The sequence below is a fragment of the Stegodyphus dumicola genome, chromosome 7 (genome assembly GCF_044657685.1).
Source record: "Stegodyphus dumicola isolate Sdum_Otavi_A_Nest chromosome 7, ASM4465768v1".
Lineage (NCBI taxonomy): Eukaryota > Metazoa > Arthropoda > Arachnida > Araneae > Eresidae > Stegodyphus > Stegodyphus dumicola.
This window is the reverse complement of record NC_140774.1, coordinates 60,746,169-60,768,100: the sequence shown is the minus strand read 5'-3', so window position 1 is coordinate 60,768,100 and position 21,932 is coordinate 60,746,169. Positions and strand designations below refer to the sequence as shown.

Sequence of the window (21,932 nt, the reverse complement as noted above, 5' to 3'; positions counted from 1 at the left end):
GGACGAAAGCAAATTCATTGACATAGTTATCCCAGCTTTTATGAAAATTTTTAACATAACTACGGATAATTTTCACTATATTTCTATTGACCCGTTCCGCTATATTTGATTGCGGCCGATACGGGACCATTTTTAAATGACGTATGCCCAGTTTTTGGCACATGTCTTCAAATATATTACTCACAAATTGAGGACCATTATCCGATATAACTTTTAGGGGCGCCCCGTATTTTAAAATATATTTATTTAAAATAGAATAAGTAACTAATTTCGCGGAGGCTCGTTTTAAGGGAACAATTTTGGTCCATTTACTAAAATGATCAACCATAACAAGGAGATAGCGACATTTATTTAACTGACTTTTTGGGAAAGGGCCCAATAAATCGATGCCAATTATTTCATTTGGAAATTCGGATTTAATACTATTTAGAAACCCGGCCGGGCGGAAATTAATATAATTAACTGCTTGACATGTTGGGCAGGACCGGACATACGCCCTTGTTAACTTTTGCAGTTCAGGAAAGTAGACTGCCTCGCGTACGCGTTGGATAGTTTTTCGAATACCAGCATGAGAAGCTAAAGGGCTGTCATGGAGCTCCTGCAGGATATTTAATCTAAGACTAGCTCGGATAACAGGTCGAAATTCGTTGTTGGAACTCGTAGTTTTTGTATAAAATAATAGACCATCTATTAGTTCGTAATGGGCTGCCCTATTTCTTATCGCCACAATATCTTGGTGGCTAAAATTTTCAGGATCCTTCAAATACTCATAAATGCTTCCAAACTCAGGATCCTTACCCAGTTCGGTTATTACAGTTTCTCGGGAATTTATTGTACATGCTGTAAGCATTGCCACCTTTACGGTATTACCTTGTTCGTCTATTTTAATCCTTGATAGGGCATCTGCTACGATATTTTCCTTTCCGGGGATATGCTTGATTACCAAATTATATTCTTGCAGCTTGAGTGCCCATCTTATTAACCTTGGGGATAAGTTTTTCCCTGAGTACAATCTAGTTACCGCCGCATGATCAGAGTACACTGTTACCGGCGCCTTTCCAAAATAGACTCGGAACTTTTGCACTGCTAACAGAACTGCAAGTGCCTCTCTCTCGGTCGTGGAATAGTTTCTTTGTGTTTGATTTAAAGTTCGGCTAAAAAATGCCACGGGCTGCTGATTTTGCGAAAGTACCGCTCCTACCGCATAATCCGAAGCATCCGCTGAAATTTCTAAATTCTCATCCTTTTCAGGAAATTTCAACACAGGGGCTTGCGTTAATGCCTGTTTTAATTTTTCGAAAGCACTATTGGCTTCGGCCGTCCACAAGAATCTTGCCTTTTTAATTTTAACAATGGCTCAGCGATAGCCGCAAAATCTTTTATAAAGGACCTATAATATGAACAAAGTCCTAGAAAAGAAGAGAGCTTCTTTGCCGTGTTTGGAGTCGGATACTTTTGTACAGCGATTATTTTTGATTCGTCTGTCTCGATCCTTTTTTGAGATATTTTGTAACCTAAATATTTTAATTCAGGGGCTGCAAATTTGCACTTTTCGACATTAACTTTTAGACCGGCCTCATTTAATAAAGAAAACACCTGTCTTAAATCCTGTACATGTTGGTCGAGATTATCACTAGTAATAATGATATCGTCTAAATAGATAAATGTGGACTTTCCAAGAACAGGTCTTAACACAATGTCCATGCATCGCTGAAATATTGCCGGGGCCCCTGAAAGGCCAAACAGATTACGCAAAAATGCATAAGTGCCAGACTTGGTTATAAAAGCAGTCTTAGGCACGTCCTCAGGCCTAACCCCTATTTGAAAATAACCAGTCGTTAAGTCTAAGGTCGTCATAAATTTGGTTGATTTTATGTTCCTTAAAATTTCTTCTATGATCGGTAACGGATATACCGGATATTTAGTTATGGAGTTTAATTTACGGTAATCAATAGCGAATCTCCACCTTTTTGGATGCTCCAAAGGATAATCATTATTTTTCTTACATAAAACCACCGGGCTAGCATAACTACTTGAGATGGGCGTTATGATCTTTTTACGTAGCATATCGGTAATATGCCATTCTATAATTTTTTCCTTATTCTTATCATACCGGTATGGTTTTTGACGAACTGGCATTGCATCTCCGGTGTCAATACTATGGTTAGTAACTTGAGTAAATCCTGGAATATCACTAAATAACGAAGCAAATTCACTTACCACTTGTCGGATTTTTCCTTGCTCGTCATTAGGGAGGTGGTCAAGTTTTAACATCGGCGGTTCAGCCTTTTCAGTACGAAGTGGTTTCATTGTCAGCTTAAGGGACGCTTCATTAAAATCCAGTGTTGCTTGTGAGTCTGAAAGGAAATTTATTCCTAAGATTAAATGTGCTTGCAGATTCTTTACTATAAAAACATCACCTTCACTTGTTCGTCCTTGATACGGATATACAAAGGTACTTTACCTACGCACTTACATTTTTCTCCTTGCGCCGCTAACACTGTCGTATTATCCGAATTATATATGCGGTATTTGCGAAAATACTTCCTGAAAAATTCTTCTGCCACACAGGAACACTGCGTGCCTGTATCCAGGAGTGCGGTGGCTGGGATATTATTCACCAAGACTTCAATCTTCGGAAGAGTCAGATTTTTCACCATTACTGTATTTAACTTGTAGGAAGAGGGGTTTTCGTGACCTTCGGATTTCCGCACCCTCTCGTCAGCAGAAATCCGTTTTAGTTTAAATTATTTTTCATTTCCGTGCTTTCCTTCTTTTTCCCCTGGCCTTGAGACTTTTTTCCTGGATTGCTATTGAACTGTCGACGTTCGCCGGCTGTTTTTGAATGCTCGGGTTTGCTTGCCCACTGATTTGCTTTTTCTCCGTAGCCGTGTACTTGAGTTTGCTGTAGTCTTGGCGTACCAAATTGGTTTTGCTGTTGATATTGGCGTCTTCTTTCGACGTCCGCCGTTCTTCTACTTTCAAACTGGACTGCTAGCTCAAATAACTTTTCCAGTGTAGTCGGATTTCTTAATTCAATAAAGTCTTGCACTTGGGGCAGTAACCTCGGCAAAATCACTTGAATTATTTCAGGATCCGGACGGTTTCCATACAAGAGTTTGAAAACGTGAATTTTTCTTAAAATAAAGCTCGAGAGGTTTTCGATTCTTTGTTGATATATACTGAAAAGTTCCGTTTCTAATTTCGCACGATCCCTTACAACAGGGAAGGCTCATAGTAGGGCAGTCTTGAAATTTTCGTAAGTATAGGTGGGACTTCCTGCTTGACCCAAGAGACTTCTGCCTATACATTTGAACCAGTTAAGCGCTTGGCCCCTCAAAGCGCTGGTAGCTAAGGTAACTTTTTGAAACTCGTGCACGGGGTCTCTTCTCGTTGAACAGACAAATATATACGCTCAGAAAAAAAAAAAAAAACAGAATTTATTGCATCTGAAGCCTATATGAGAAGATTTATTGGAATATTTTTGCTTACAGGATATCATTCTTTACCTCAAGAAAAAAATGTATTGGTCTTTTGATAAGGACATTTCTGTTCCTGTTGTACGAGAATTGATATCACGTTTGCAGTACAGGAATATGAAGCAGAATTTGCAGTTGACAATAGTCAAATTGACAACACTGATAAATTATATGAGGTGAGACCGTATCTAGACTTACTAAATATCACCACTTTTTACTACTGGAAATATACAGTCACTTTTAGATTTCAGATGCGAGAATGCATTATTCCTTTTGCAAACTCCTATTTAGAGTGTAGAATTAGCCAGAAATAGATCAGCAACAGGAAGACCTAGTAAATTCAGCATTCAAAAACCATTGGATGGAGATGGTAGGCATTTTATTGTGAAGTCATCGTGTTATCATGAAATTGATAACAAAAGACTTTGCTGTAAAGAGTACCATAGCCAGACTGTTTATAGATGCAAAGTATGTAATGTAGCTTTACATCATGATTATAATCAAGCTTTTCATGCTTGAATCTTCCAATTGAAATAATCTGTATTTGTAAAAGAAATACAATGTATATTTTAATATTAAATTAATTACAAGTAAAGTGATTTGTAGATTTATAAAACGTTACACAGCTAAAAAGTAATCCTGTGCTCCACTCCAAAGAAACATGACACGAGTACAATCCTACTCACTAAACGTCCGTAGTCTTATTCCGCTGACGTTGTGCAAACGCAACACTCACGTTTTGTTTTCCACAGGTAAAAGCATTTTTTTTTATTTTCAATGTAAATTTATGTTATAAATGCTTAATTTAATATTTATTATTTTCATGAAAAAAAAAAAACATTCCTTGTAGTTTTGGCGGTTTCCTTGTAGCTTTGGACATTAAAAGGGAATGTTTTTAATGTCCAAAGATATGATACAAACTGTTAGTTTCTTATATCCTCTTCGATAATATTAGCCAAATCTCTAATTGCATCTGTTGTGCCAATTCCTAGTTTAAATGCATACTGATGGTTGAGTTTATTATTTGTATGTAAGTAATTCAGTCCAGTAGTTACGAATTTATCGTAAACTTTACTCTATGAACTTAGTAAACAAATACATTGTATGAATCTGTTTTAACACTTGTCTTCCCCTCTTTGGAGAAAAATACAAGTCTCACTGTTTTCTAGGGTTGATCTTCTATACAGTTCATTTAATAATGCAGTCAAAAGTTCAAGACCTGAAAAGTATACCTCAAGAACAATTTCTCTTAGCAGCTTCCCCAAAACATACATGATCTCTTCCAGACTTTGAGCTTCTGAGCCATCAGACTTCTTGATTGATTTTAGTTATATTCTGGATATTCTGGATGTCCCCCCTTCGCAAAATTGTAGTGAACACCAAATGAGGAACTGAAACAGATTTCATCAAGATGAACTTTCTATGAATTTCTTCTTCTCATTACAGCTCTTTCATATATTTAGCTAATTCTCATTTATAAATTTTCTTATAGTTTTTACACAAGTTTCTGTTGCAAATACATTTCTGAAATGTCTTCTTTCAGCTTTTTCCTTTGTTCCTCAAAACTAATAAGGCTGGGATCCACCAGGGAACTTCTTTGTGATGTAAAGTAACTATACTGTTCATAGGAGAAGAGACTTCACACAAATTTCTTATATTTTCTTAGTCCATTTTCTATTAGTTTAAGTCCACTACATTTAATAACATTCTTGGGCTTATACCCAAGAACTCCTTAAGCTTTCCTTTTAATTTTAGCTAGTTCATTTTCCTTAAATTGTACTTCCTTCTTATCTCAGAAGGAACTTCTGTTGATGTTATTTCAAAGGTGAGGCAGCAATGATCACTACTTGTTCCACAATCTAAAATCATTCAATCCTTTATGAATAATGTAATTGAAAGGAGCGAGTCACAGTCACATCCATCCAGCTGGAACTCTGACCACAGGAATATGTTGGAGTGCTTTGGGACATTCTTCAAATAACAGCCATTAGATATTATAAATTCTCTTAAGAGACAACTACCAGGATCTTCAAATGGTGGACCCATTTATATTAAATTATTATTATTAAAGGTCACCTGGAACAATTATTTCATTCTTGTTATTATGGAAAAGTCCTCATACTTCTCAAGCAACTCTATCAATTATAGCAGTTTATTATTATAGAATGTCTTTGTTCTAGTTCCATATATGCCGCAATCATATTTCTTGTGGTGTGACTTTGTATTATATTTTCGTACACTTGTCGCAATTTGAGGACTGAAATTTTATGATATAGTAGTTTAAAATGAATTGTAAAGCCTCAATACAATATAGTTCTTAAACAAATGACAATTCAGCTTTAAGTTGTAGTATAGCAGCTTTAGAGCTGCACTTTTGTCTTAAACTCATTTTCGATATTTTGTTACAGAATAGAGATGTGGCTTAAAAAAGACACTCTGAAGAGTTCTACCACAATAATTTGAATCTTCTGTTTAGAATCAACAACTAGCTCTTTTGCTAAAAATAATAATGCTAATAATGGAGAGTGATACAATGAAATTCCCCCAAAAGAAGTTAGGCCAATTAATCTTCTACAAGTAATTAACTTAAAGCAGCTATTAAAAAGGTTTCTTATTTAATAAGCTACTAGATAGTTCAGGATGATGCAGTTCTACTCAGTTGTAGAAAATCTTATTAAAAATTCCACAATGAAGATGCTAAAATGTATGCAAGATGAAGAAACAACAAAACAGTAGATCCCACTTTCAAATGACTTAGTAATTCAGCACATCAGAGATTTAGCAGCCAGTATAAAGAATGAACTTACTCTTCATCAGAAATCACACATTTTTTTATTACAAATAGATGAATCTATAAATGTAGCTGGAGTTGCAACATTAATTGTCATCAGTAGGCATCAGTATAAAACTGCATTTTTGGAGGATCTTCCATAACGCAAATCTCTACTAACTTGTATTACTAGAGGGAAAATATTTGGTCTCCTAACTTTTTTCCTTGAAAACCATAAAATATCATAATATAACTGCATTACTATTGTTACGAATTTGGCATTTAAATAATTAACGTTAGTTGAATTGTAAGTTAAATGGTTTTATTTCCCGTGCAGTGCAGCAAGAGTGCGTGCATTTAACATTTAATAAATATCTCTTTTTAATTTTGAGAAAGTTCCAGAAAGTTCTTGTGCGTGATTTAAAAATCTTATAAAAAGGAGGAAAACCTCTCAATTCAGTTAGTCAGTGATTTTAGTTAGCTTGTTGTTGTTTTAAGAGTTTGTTTAGAAAACTGCTCTTGTTGATTGTAGCGAATTCGGGGATTTTTAGCTGTTTTGAATTAACTTTTCTTTAACTTTTGACTAGTTGAAAGATAACTACTGTGAGATATTGTAATACTGAAAGAATATCTGAGGGAATTTAAGCATTTTTAATTGTGATAATAATAAAATTTTGTCCTATTTTCTTCGGACTTGTGCATTTATTTAGTAATGAACCCGTATGCACGCAACAATTTTTGATGTCAGGAGTGGGGCCCGGCTAGCTCAGTCGGTAGAGCACGAGACTCTTAATCTCGGGGTCATGGGTTGCTGCAATTTGAGGACTGAAATTTTATGATATAGTAGTTTAAAATGAATTGTAAAGCCTCAATATAAAATAGTTCTTAAACAAATGACAATTCAGCTTTAAGTTGTAGTATAGCAGCTTTAGAGCTGCACTTTTGTCTTAAACTCATTTTCGATATTTTGTTACAGAATAGAGATGTGGCTTAAAAAAGGCACTCTGAAGAGTTCTACCACAATAATTTGAATCTTCTGTTTAGAATCAACAAAAAGTCAGCAAAAAAGCTGACTAGTTATAAAATGACCATTTATGAGGTCATCAAAGACACTAATTTCATAAAATTTTGCCCAAACTATCGCTTATTTAAAATACTGTGTGAGGACATGGGAAGTATACATACATCTCTTCTTTTAAATACAAAAGTCAGATGGTTATCTTGAGGAAAGATTCTAACACACATTTTTGAGTAAGGGAGGAAGTGCATGAGTGCTAGCCTTCTTTTTACCTTCCTTAGTACACAATTTTGAACTGAAATGTTGCTTTCAAGGAAAAGATAGAATTTTGGGCAATTTGTGTGCATTCACTCCAACAACTCTGATTGCCTCCCAAAAATAAAAGGCTTTTCTGAATAGGAAGGGCTTCAAATAGGGAAGCCATTTGTAGAACACATTATTCAACATCTGAAAGGTTTGAGTGATGCTTTTAATCAGTATTTTCTAAATAAACACCAGATTAAATACCAAAATGAAAAGTGGATTAAAAACCCATTTATTGTCAATGCATGACCTTCGACCATGCCAGCAGAAGAAATTAAAATTTTACTTAACAACATCTGATTCATTATCACAAGAAACATTTTATTTCATACAGTTTGTAGAATTCTGATGCAGTTTAAAATATGAATGCAACTACATGTATGTGCAAAATGGGATTCTCAGTTTGTGAGCTGACAAAAGTAAAAATGCCACTACAAACTTGATGCCTAATCTGAAATGAGAATTCAGGTTTCATCTATTAAGCCTATATTAAGTGTATCTGCAATAAAAAGCAGTAATACTCACCTCACTGAAATTTAAATTTAAAAGTTCTGCTAGAGTGGGTTACTTTCTTCATACTTCTGGATTCATGTCGAAATTACTTTTTGAAGTAAGTAAATATTATTTTAAATAACTGTCAATTTTACTGAGAATGATCCATTTACAGAATGTTGAATTAAAGCCAAACTACTTAAAAATCAAAGGTTCCACAATAAAAATGGACATTAAAAAGGCTTCCACTTATTAAAAAAAATTAAGAAATTCTGCTATAACACAACTCTGCAGCAGGCAGCTCATGGGAAAGAACTTTGTTTGCTGAATTCTAAAGTATTAACAATAAATTTTAAGTAGTAATAATTGACTTCAAAGCAAATTATCCAAAATAAAGCTTATTTTCAATATCATTATATTAACCAATTCGCCGTGCTGGGAAACGCAAAAATTTCTTGCCATTTTTCTCCTGCAAAGATAATTCTTTTGTGTCCAAAACTGGCCTCAGAGTATACCCCGCCCTTTCACCAGCTGTGAAGCTCTCTTTAGAAGTTCTTTTCAAATCAACTTGACAGCGTACTTATCACACTCAAGCACACTGAATAAGGACCCCCTAATGTGGACCGTAAGCACGAAGACTGGTGAATCACTTAGATCAGATATTTTTCGCTTTGACTTCTTGTACGAACCCCAAATCTACTGCAATCTCTTACAATGTAAACGAAATTTTTAAATGACAAATTTGTTCCTTGGAGTAAAAATAAATTCATTAGCTAGTATTGCCTATTTGAAATATCCTTAATTTTGTTTTATTATTTTCTTGACGCACTGTAACAAAACTAATCATCGAATTACTTCCCGTATATTTTTATATATTTAATTTAACATTTATTTTTTTTTAATATGAAAAAAAATCTTTAGATTAGATATTTAAGGTTCTGAATTAAAATTGCAATTATTTACAGTGTTCGTAGCCACATTTTAGTTAAAATAATAAGCACTATAAGCACTTTTCAAGCACATTTTAAGAAAAAAAAATAAGCACCTGTCTAATTACATTATACACAACTGCATAACCTTAAAAGAAAAATTAGACTTCCAATTTAAAATATGAGCAATGCAATATTTATTAAGAGAATAAACCATTACCTCAACCATGGAAAACAATTAACTTTTCTTCTTTTTTTAAATTTAAAATGACAGTTCAGTTTACAGAATTAGTTTACATAAGAGGAAAAAAAAACTATGCGGAACTAAACTATATTACCAGATTTAATGATGAAATTTCAGTTCAAAATATAGAAAATATTATAATAATAAGCCATATTAATTGTATTCGCTTGGCACCTAATAATAAATACAATTTATTTTTCCACTCATATTAATATTTAAATAATTTAACTTAAATCAAAATTATGAACATTTTCTAAATTTTCATTGCATAACAGTTTTCCCTTAACATATATTCCAAGTAAAGTAATTTAAGTAAAAAAGAGGAACATTTCTGAAATCAGGAGATGGGAAATTGCTTCATGCAGTCATCCTTTAACAGTAAAAGCTTAACTAACCCGCATACTCGGAAATTGCCGAATAATCCGTATAGTGGAGCGTAACTGGAAAAAGAGGAGAGGGAGAGATTGTAGCAGTTCTTTAGATTTCTCGGCTAAATAAATGATTTTGACATTTCGATTTGTGCATCATATAAAAATAGACCAACGGAACTGAGAATTATTCTGCTTAGAAAGCACAGTAAAACTCTTTTAAGTGTTCATAAATAAATCTCAGACTAAACATCAAAATTAATTATCTCTGCAAAATACCGCAAACGTTATTGTGCAATACATGCGGCATAATTCTTCCATACATGATATTACGCAATCGGAATCAACAGCTGCCGGTATATGGAGAATAAAGAACTAAATAAAGGAAAAGAAAGAGACTTACTAATCTGGGGTGTTTTATATTCTAATTTTGAACGGGCTGCGTTAAATTTCCGGAATAGAATCATTCTTCGCTTGGGTTGGGTAGACCGCAAAACATTTAGTCCTATTCAATCCAGATTGAACTAGTGATTAAAAAAAAAGTCCGCTGCTTCAATATTAGAGATTTTGCGGAGAAGGGGAGAACCTCCCAACCTCCGTACTGTATAATGTATTGGGATTAAAAAAAAAAAATATTTTGACTATTCGATACTTTCTATTTACTTAAGCCATTCCGAATATTATTCTTTAGAAAGCTAATCTGTGTAAAAATGCACCCATTTTGGAAGTTTATCTACACTTCAGCAGCTACTGCAACTACATTATAAATATTCACACATATGCTCATAATATAAGCATAACGATCATAATAAATACGAATATGAACTGACCACGTGGAACGAGAATGCAAATTATTAAAATCTTGATAGAAATTCAAACGTGTGTAGTATTTGGGTGGAAGGAAAAGAATACCGAATGTACCGGAATTTTCTACAGTTTTCGCAATTCTTGGACCAATAGAACGATGTGCACCTGTCTGTACTCTCGCGTGCATCATAGGTTACGTTAATGCAGAGAAAGGGGAAAAAGCTATTTTAGGGAGTATGATTCACCATCCGATGTTCCATATAAGAAAGAAAAGTTGTTCATTTAGTTTCGGCTTTGGTACGGAGGAAAAATGCGTGTTCATTAAAAAAAGCACTAAAAGCAAAAAATAAGCACTAAAAACAAAAAAATAAGGGCTTTAAAGAAAAAGTAAACACCTATAAGGGCCTTTATATTTTATTTTCAAATATAAGGACTTATAAGCACTTGTAAGAACCGTTACGAACCCTGTATTTAACTTAGTTATTTTAGGTTATTGTACTTTTCCTACAGCAAAGAAAGTTTGAGTTATGCAAAGTACTAGTTTCAAAGATTAAGAAGGTAGTAACCGTTTTTGGTTGTTCTTGATAAAAAGATTACTAGAAAACTTACGGTCTAACCCAAATTTCCTGCCGACGAGAGTCAGCCGACGCTAACGGATGACGATGCATTTCCTGTGAACGTATCTATCTTGGGGCAAACGCTGAACTGGTTAATTATATCAATAGCAAATTGTATCTTTATAAAAAATATAGTTACTATTGCCTTTAATTAAAATTCTTCTGATCTCTTTCATAAATGTCAAGAGTGGCTTGACAGCATATATTCTTGCACCAAATTCAAAGATTTGCCTGATTAAAAGTTATTTTTTATAACTGAATATCTTCCCATTAGAATTCATTCTTGCAAAGGAGGCAAATCTCTGATTGGTGTAAATTATTTTCTGTTTGTAAACTGCTTTCCATTCTATTGCAAAAAAATTCGAACTTAAACAGAAAGAACTTTATTAAAAATGGTTCATAAATATATTATCACAACCTGTACAATTAGTTCATTAATCCTACTTTTAGAAGTTTTTGTATAAGCAAACTTGTATTTTAAACTACCTCTTGCTTTGACTTAATAACTCTTTTTTGACTTTAATAACTTTAATTTAACTTTAATAACTTTAATTTAATAATTTTGACTTTAATAACTCTTTTGATTTAAATTAAATTAATTAAAAAATTAGTATCATGGATACAGAAAACTTAAAAAAAAAGAATTAATTGTACCAAGTAATAATGATGAAGATGAATTACATAATTTGGATTAGAACTACATAATAATTTGGAATTACTTACATAATTTGGAATTACATAATTTTTTTCTTTTTAATAAGGAAAAATATTTACTGAAACAACAAAATGTTTAATCAGAATACCTTGGCAGGAAAGTTTATCATTAGAAAGAGTAAAACCATCCCTACAAGCACACACTGGACGCCCTGGTGTAGACAGACATAGCTCTGAACATCCTCCATTACCTACAGTACAATCATTAACACCTACAAAAGAAAAGAATTGCATTTTTTTATCTATATCCTAATTAAAATTTTCAACACTAAAAGAAAAAATCAAGTAATATTAAGCAATTTTTTCATATTAAACTTGCTTGTTTTTATTTTACTCTTTAGAACATCTGTTATTATACTTAATTAGTATTACCTTAATTACTAAACATTATACAAAAAGGCAAATTTTATAACATTGTAAAATAAATTAAAATTTGAACATAGCATTATTAAAGACTACTATTTACTATATTGATAAGCCAACAATTTTCAGATATCAATGACATAGGTCAATGGTTATTTATCAGTGGTTCATGGACCACTAACATCAGTGAGAATACTTTGATGATCAGTGAAGAAATTTAATAACTATTTGCAATTTTCTATTTTTATTGCATATTGCTGAAAATTTTTGTCTATGTTGCACCCATGATCAGCTCTTGCCATAGGCAATATAGCTAGTTTCAGAGCCCCTGATTTTTCAAAGAACACCAGCTAAATTTTTCCAATGAGCAACAGCTAAATAAAGGTACAGTTGGTGCCCCATGTGAATTAAACATATTTTTAAGATAAATATATTTAATTCATATTAAGCACCAACTGTACTGATTACCTAGAGTGCCCAAAATATTGGAATTGGGTCATCAAATCTACTTTCTACAAGCCACCACCATTTTCATTAACAACATTATTATTGCTTTCATATATTTACATACATCTAGAAGCCCTTTCACCTGATTCATCAGTGCATCTGTGAGGTAAAGAGTACTAGTACATGTGTGTGTCTGTCTTCAGTGTTGCTTCAACCACTGCATATGTCAAATTACTCTGCAAATATTGGTTTCTGTCCCATCATTTGCTCAAAGAAGCGAATTTTAGTCACTTAAAGCTATACTGATGTTTCTTTCTTCAATACTATTCTTAAGAATGAGACGTGATGATTTCCTTAACTGTAACACAATGCATGTGACCAACTTCTTGTGAAAGGAATTGTCTCCAGAAGTGCACAAACTGCTCTATGATTTAATTAAAATTGTAAATGAAGTAGCGATAAACAGCTTCAGTTTCCTAATCACTTTTCTTATATCCATTTTAGATCTGAATAAAATTGAACCATACAGAAAAGAAAAACCAGCCATGTATTTTGCATGCAGCAATGCATCGTCTCAACATCAACTGATCGATGAATCGGAGCCTCACCAAGAAGGGCACTAGAACTGAAGACAGATACAAAAACATTGGATGTGGACATCACATGGAATCCTTGTGGCCCATTAAATTATACACATCTTTTGCTGCACTTCATTCAAGCTTAGTTCCTTGAATTATTCTAACTTAAATAAATGATCCCTCAAGGCAAGTTGAAAATGACTTCAAAAATTGAAAATTTTGAAATTAAATATTGCAGTATCTTGTGACAAAATTCTTGTATTCTTATTTTTTCACAAAGATTATAAAACTTTCCCAAATATAAATACAGAAACCGGGAGAGCCCATTAATTAGTCAAATAATTAAATCTAACCATTAAAAGTTAGATTTAATTATTTGACCACTCTCTCTTTCTCTCTCTTCCCCCCCCCCAATTTCTAAAACATGAATATTTTTGTCATTTAAAACTCTTCTGTAATCGGAAGAACATGACTACAACCAATCACTGCAAAAATAAAAGAGTACAGACTTTTAAGCGAGATAAGAGTACATATATATATACACACACAAACACACACACTTTTGGTACTGCCTTACTGCATTCTAAAAAAAAGGGAGGAGCACTACTAGATATTATAGCAGACCCTTAAGTAAAATTTCCTTGTTCTGTGGCTAATTGTTTTTGACATGCCAGATACATACATATGCATTAGGTACAGACATCATGAAAAAGAAAAAAAAAAGATTTGAATCTATCTTATAATCCAATTTGGAATAAAGAAAACTATATTCTGTTCGTGCATATAGTTATCATACCCCGCCCCCAAAAATAGTCAAAATGGGTAGGTAACAGTCAATGGGTATTTCCTGGGTATTATTCAATGGGTATGAAATCTGATAACCGAAATTTTTTGTGCCATTTCAATACTTCCATTACTTCTTACAAGTAAAAAAGGTCCAAAGTAATAAAAAAGGATATTATTGGATCATTTGAAATTTGATTTATTCATGAAACTGCAAGTGACTGAAGCCACAACTGCTGTATATTGTGATTCAATTGTGTAATCGTGGGTGTTTCAAGAAACCTCTTTGCAAGCACTTGCAGTCAAAACACCTAGATTTAGCTAGATCCTTTAAAGGATGCATGAAAATATGAAAATGCAAGTAAGTTCATTAGCAAAAATAACTGTTGAAGATAAATTCCTTGTAAAGGCTTCTTATCTGATAGCCTTTCAAACTGTGAAAACAAAAAGCTGTATTCCATTGGAGCAGAATTAATTATTCCTTTCTTATTACAAACTTATGAAAATATTCTGGGAAAAAGGCTGTCCAGAAACTGAAAGTACTTCTTATGTCCACAGCACTGAGGAGCGCAGAACTGAATATATGGCTAAAGTTGTTGAAATAGTGAAAAATGAACTTTTTACTTAATTCATCTTCAGTAATCATTATACATAATACTGAATGGAAAATGGCATGATACTGAATGGAAGAAGTGTGCAGGTATATGCACAGATGGTGCCACAATCATGACCGCATAATTTAGGAATTACTGCAACAGTAAAATGTTGGTCATCTAGGCATTACTTTTACTCACTGAGATATACATCATGAGCAATTTGTGGCAAAAAGGCTGTCTTTAGAACTGCACAAAGTTCTCAAATGTAATTAAAATTGTTAACAGAATTTAACACAAAGCACTCAGATATTTGGGGCACTTTATAATAAAACAGACACATACTTTAAAATACACATACTCTCTTCATCACACTTAGATGAGATGGCTGCCAAGAGGTAAAATACTAAGCCTACTTTCTGATCTTTGCCAAGAAAACAAGTTCTTGTCTGACAATGAATGGCTAGCCAAACTTGCACATCTGGTAGATACATTTTCACTATTGAACAAACTAAATATTTTCTTGTAGGAATAACTTATGTATATGTTTACAGTTCAAAATAAAATAGCTGCATTTTCAAAGAAAATATTAAAGTGGCAAATGCAACTGGCTGAAGAAGATTCGCAAATATTTTTTTAATCTTTATGAATATATGAAAGAGAAAGGTATCAACATACAAGTAATAACAACTATTCAGTATCCTTTACATTTACTCAGAGAATCTTTCAGCTATTATTACACAAGGAAAGAGGATCATAGATAAGATAATATGTGGATAACAGATCCATTTGCAGCAAAAAATTGAAGATAGCAATTTGGCTCTGGAACAAAAAGAAAGCCTGATTCATCTATCATCTAGCAACAGCCTCAAAGCTATCTTCCACGCATTCTCATTAAGAGATCATTTCAAGCTCTCCATAAAGAAGTAAAACTGAGTTCTGAGTGGGAAAGGCCATGAAAATTTAATTTAAATTTGCAACAACCTATTTGTGTGAAAATAAATTTTCATATGGCATGGCAAACAAAAATTAGTATATATGTCGGCTTGAAATATAAATAGTTCTTAGTATTGCAGTAATGTCATGCATGCCGGGAATCCATAAACTTATTTCAAATAAATAGTAACATAGAATAATTCCATGATACTGAATATTTTGTTACAAATCAATTTAATAACTTTTTTACAAACAAAAATGTATTTCATGTTAATATAGAATATCTATAGTTAAAGAACCCTATTTCAAAGCTGCCAACAAGTAAAATCAGTGATCAGAAAATTGTGAAATTTTGTGAAGGACTTAATGAAGGGATGAGAATTTCTTTCAGTGGAAAAAAAAAAAAAAAAAAAAAAAAAGTTACAAATAGCATCACTAAAGGGCATTATATTAATCAAATATACATTTAGCCACACCTTTACAATAGTTTTACAGTTTTACAAATTTTGTTACAAAAAAAATAAATAAATAAATAAATAAAATGTTCCATATGATGGCCATCATTTTCAGCTACCATCTTAAATCGCAAGATGGCATGTTACACAGCTGACCGAAGTGTATGCTGGAAAATGCCCGTGATGCGAAATATTGGTTTTAAGATTAGGTACAGTTTGTGGATTGTCATGACTTAAAAGATGTTTGAAATGTCCCAAAAGGGAAAAATTGCATGCATTAAGGTCTGGGGATCTGGGAGGCCACACATTACGAAAGTGTCAACTAATGGCACATTCTTCTGTAAAATGACATTTAAAAACATTTAATAACACACCATGCAATGTGTGGAGGAGCTCCCCTTTGCATAAAGATTGTGTATGCAAGGCGCTGACACATTTGCAGAGGTGGAACAATTTCGTTCTACAGTGATGCATATCGCTGCCCCGGTTATTGAGCATGTCACTGTCACACTTAACTCCTTCAAAGAAGTGCAGGCCAAGAATAAATGATGCAGAAAATTCACACAATATCATCACTTTTGGTTAATGCAATGGAACCTCTAAAACAAACCGTAGATTTCCGATTCCCAAATTCAGCAGTTGTGAGTATTCACTGCACCTTCCAATTAAAAATGTGCTTTATCTCTCCAGAGGATATTCTGGGGGCCATTCTGAATTGATCTCATAGTAAGCAAGAAACTGAAGTGAGAACCAGAGTCGAGCATCAGAATCTTGTAGAAGCAACTGCTGCAATAGTGAAAGTTTATAAGGGTAATACAAGATCTTATGGACAGTTAAACATGGTCTATCCAGCCCCTCTGCTATACATCAGACACTAGTGTTAACCTGAAAGTTTGAAGCTGTGTCTTCTACGACGTGAAGCACAACTTCCTGTACTGCTTCTGCAGATACAGGTTTCTTCTTCATCCAGAACGAACAGAAAACAATCCTGTTTCTGATAATTTTGTTATAATTTGGAAAGGTTTTTAACATTCATTGGACCTTTTAGAATCCCCTTTAAAGTCCAAAATTTCCATACAGTAACTACTGCAGAATTACTGTTATGGTAAAACAATTTTGCTAACAAAGTGCGATCTCATAAACTTAACCCTGTAAACTTGTTAATGTAAAATCTCGTAAACTTTCTATGAACAACATGCTTATTGGAAACAAAGTTTCCAAGATTATTTCTAGGTTTTTATAACAGCTGCTGCATGACATTGACAAAGATTTGCATTCTTACTACAGGTTTTCAAAGTAAAAGGCCCTCTATTTGAAACTATTTTTTTTTCTTCACTGAAAGAAATTCTCATCTCTTCCTTAAGACCAGCAAAAAATTTCACAATTTCCTGATCATTCACTTGTAGGCAGCTTGAAACAGGGTTCTTTAATTATACACACCCTGTATTTGAAACTTTTGTAGTAATTATTTTATATATATATTTAATTTTGCTGTATATATGTGTGTAATAATTTAGGAATGCAGAAAAAATGACACAATCATTTTAATGACGGCCAATGATTATAGATGGTGCTGGTATACAGAAATTATAATTGTGTAGTAGAAGGATGAAACTTGAAAGTTACTATTTTTAGGACAGAAAGAGGAATTATCCAAATTAAAATGAAGTAAATCAGAAATTTGCTTTACATATTTTACCTTAATATATTTATATATACATATAAATTTTTGTATTTAGTGGTCTGTGAAACTGAGTTAATGGTGGCTGACACCACTGATACAAATCACATTTATGATTAAGTTTATTTGCTTTTTATGTGACTTACTATTACACTACTGTTACTTAACTACAATTCAAACAAAAATTACATTTGGTAAGTATATTATATTATATAACGTATTTCTCATGCCTTCGTGTCGTAGTGGTCAGCACACTCGGTGCGTATTCGAGAGGTCCGTGGTTCGAGTCCCAGCAAGGGCATTGCTCATTTTTCATGATTTCTACTTCAAAAACACATAATGACTCTACAGTGGCACCCGAACTAAAAAAGGTGGTGGATGATGATTCTCCACAACCAGGATTTGGCGACAGGCGAAGTATATAAGGTATTTCTCCCACCTTCTTAGCATGCCTTCGTGGTGTAGTGATCAGCACACTTGACACATATTCGAGATGTCCATGGTTCAAGTCCCAGCAAGGGCATTGCTCATTTTTCATTTGCTCCTGCTTCAAAAAATCCTAATGTCTCAAGAATTAATAAGAATTTTCTCACGCAGAATGAACAAGAATGATGATTTAAGAGTACATACCTGTTTGAGTTGCAGAGTCAAAAATCCGTACTTGAAACAATGGTGGATTTTCTTTTATTAATGTGGTAATTGTTTTGTTCTGCAAACTGAGTCTCTGAACAAGTCCATGTTGATATTCAGACCAGAAGACAAAATTATCATAATGTGCCAAACCATAGGGATGTCCTAAGTTTTCACCAGCAAATAATGTCTGGAAAGGAAGGAATTTAACACATTAAACAAGAATTCTGAACAACATAACAGAATAAAAAAATACACTCTATTTACAAAGACACAAATTATCAGCATTATTATCTTCTTCAAGAAACTTCTGTGATAGATTTATATTGAAAGTCCTGAAAAGAAATAATAAATATGTCTATTTTTTTAATCTATCATTTATTAGCTTTGTTAATGATTTAGCATAATTTTTAAAAAGTTTAATTTTATTAGGCTGCAGTGCATATATTTATATATTAATCATATATAACTAAGTTTATAATGGATGAGATAAAATATCTTACACTCTAACAATAAAATTCAGTAAATTATTTCTTAAAGAATTATAATTAATAAACAGATAGTTTCAGTAGCAATCCCTTATTATAAGAAAAAAAAAATTGCAAACTACTTTTAAAAATAAATTATGAACTAAAATTGAACAACTATTTTTACAATATAAATCACTATAAAATGTAATTCCGATATTACGTTTAATACTACACTATAAATACCACTACACTATAAATACAATTCAGTAATTTTCATATGTATGTTTATGAATGTGTATATGCCATGAGTGTATGCATTTATATATATATCATATAATAAATATTTATGTGAGTATAATATATATTTATATGAGTGTGTGTACATATATAATATATATCAGTATCACAAAACACAATAAGCAAAGCACTTTTCTCAGTATCACAAAGCACAATAAGAAGCACAATAATTAAGCTACTCAGAATGTTAAATACAATGCAATGCAAAGTGCATCTAAAGAGGGAAGCTATTGCAATATATATACATAGATAGATAGATACAGATACAGTGGCTCAAACAATTGAGAATACCCCTTACTTTATAAATCTAACTTTCAATATGAATAACAGATTATCAAGAAGCGGAAACTTTTTTTAACACATAACAATTGATTTAATTTACAGTAAAATCAAGTAAGTTAGATTCAAGTAAGTTAGTTAAACATGGTCAGTGGCTCCATTATGGTTTGTGGTTGTATCAAGTAAGTTAGATTTATCAAGTAAGAACAACCAACAAAAAAATCCTAAAATGAAAAATTTCTGAATCATTTTAAATAAACATAAGCAGATTTTCACCTCAAAAAACTGAGAATACACCAATGAAAAATATGTTTAACTGTCGCTATATTTTTTCTATGTGGCTTCTATTTGGATCTAATGTTGAATAATCTTATCTTAAACTTTTTCACTTTGTTATAAGTTTGTTATATGAACTTTAAGCCACACTTTTAAATAAAAAATGCCTCCACAGAGAGAAACCAGTATTGGTGTAACCAGTATTGGTGAAACCAGTATTGGTGTAACCAGCAGTAAGGAAATTTGCATGAAAATTATATTTAAATCTTATCATGAAATAGCTAAAATTGTTGGTAGAAGTCACATGTGTGTCCAGAAAATCATTGGAAAATTTTAAAATAATGGATTGATTAAAAATAAAAGTGGAAGAGGAAGGAAAGGCATTCTGAGTTATGTCCCCAAAAGAAAATTTTGAAAGATATCAACATCGATCCTCAAGTAAGTGCAGTCAAATTTACTGCAGAAACTTCTCAAATCATTGGCAGAAGTGTAAGAGTTGTAACTTTGCAAAAGCGTAATTAGACAAGCTGGATATAGAAGTAGAATTGCTAAAAAGAGACCATTCATCAGCTTGCAAAATCAGAAAATGTGTCTGGGGTTAACAAAAACTCATCAATTGAAGATGAATACCTATTGGCAGAAATTATATTCACTGATGAAAATAAATTCAACATTTTCTGCAGTGACAACCCTCATTCCTTATGCAGAAAGACCAGCACCATTTCAGATCCAAAAATTTTATATCCTGTAGTTAAACATGGTCAGTGGCTCCATTATGGTTTGTGGTTGTATGGCTTCAACTGGGGTAGGAAATTTAGTTTTACAGATGGCATTATCATTCATATGGTTTACTTGGATGTACTTCACATTACTCTAAAAGAAAGTGCTAAAAAGTTAGGTTTTGATGGACATTTCATATTCCAGCCCGACAATGACCCCAAACACATAATTCATAACATCAAAATATTGTGTTTTTTTAATTGTAAAAGCAGTTATACACATCACCATAGCTCCCAGACAAAAATGTCATAGAAAATCTATGGACATAATCGAAACAACGGTACAAAAACACAGAATTAAAACAAAGCACATTTAAGAAAGATGAATAAGATAAAATATTTTCAGATATGAGCAAAATGTTAGTTGAATTGGTACTATAATGTTTGGAAGAGATCATAAAAGCCAAAGGACATTCAACAAAATATTGACACTTTCTTTGTATGTGAGATATCACAAATTTCTTTGGTGTATTCTTAATTTTTTGAGGCAAAAATCTGCATATATTTATTTAAAATGCTTCTGAATTTTTTTCATTTTAGAATTTTTTTGTTAATTGTTCTTTATTTTTACTTTAAATTAAACCATTTGTTATGTGTAAAAATAAATATAAAAATATTAAAATGTTTTCTCTTCTTGGTAATGCGTTATTTATATTGGAAGTTAGATTTATCAAGTAAGGTGTATTCTCAATTGTTTGAGCCACTGTATATCACAATAGATAGATTAGATAGAGAGATATCGCAATACTGTGAAGCCGACTTTGAACTAAACAACTGAGAAACTGATGTTCTTTACCGTTTTATACAGTTTTCTCCCAACTGCTAAAAATCTCTAGTTACCTTTCACTTTTCGAAATTACTGAGGGCTGAATATGAATACAGTTACATACAGGTATCAATTACAATTATTCAATTACAATACCTATTATAATTATACAGAGATTGGGCCAAAATGTCGCCAAATGGTCACTAAGTTACTGACTGTTGAATATTTCTCACCAAATTTTGGAAAAAGAAAAAAAAAAAAATCCATAAAATGTCACTACAATTATTTACATATATACAAAATTCAAACAATATGGATATAAGAAAAATTCTTTTTCTTTTGGGGGTATTGTATCTTCTTATTATGTGTTGTTATTTTATTTATTTTTTACCTAATGGCTAGACACTTGCAAATACTTATTTGTAATCAGGGCAGATGTAAAGCATAAGATAACACTTTGTTTTTGAGTAACAGGAAAGTGTAGTCATAAGGAGTTTAGAGGCCCATAAGACAAACAGAGATTACATTACAACTATGAGTGCCTAAGCAGTAGTCAGATCCTATTGCTCAATTTAATATTAAACATTCTAAAAATGCATGCATATTTCTTAGGCCGTTATAATTTTAAATAAATTGAAACTAAGTAAGACAATAATTTCAGAATTCGGTAATTTTGGCATATATTTAAATGATTCAAATAGTCAAAAACTATTTCATCAAGTCTAATATGAATGGAAAAAAAAAAAAAAAAAAAGATAATCAAGTGCAAAGATTACTTTATTAAATTTATTATATTACTGTACATTAATCACAATGGAAAGCACACTCAATTTAACCCAAGCTTATACTCTTTTTCTT

The 21,932-nt window shown here is 32.4% G+C and overlaps 1 protein-coding gene across 7 annotated transcripts in view; it reads right to left on the bottom strand.

Annotated features, from left to right (window-relative positions):
- Positions 1 to 21,932, bottom strand: part of LRP1 (LDL receptor protein 1) — a 627,804-nt gene that overhangs the window by 483,100 nt on the left and 122,772 nt on the right. For all 7 annotated transcript variants that reach the window (XM_085820318.1, XM_085820321.1, XM_085820322.1 and 4 more), the window contains exons 15-16: positions 18,208 to 18,397; positions 11,831 to 11,953 (exon numbers count right to left, since the gene is read on the bottom strand). In XM_085820318.1, the coding sequence (XP_085676444.1) occupies positions 11,831 to 11,953; positions 18,208 to 18,397 (313 nt within the window). The remainder of the gene's footprint in view (positions 1 to 11,830; positions 11,954 to 18,207; positions 18,398 to 21,932) is intronic.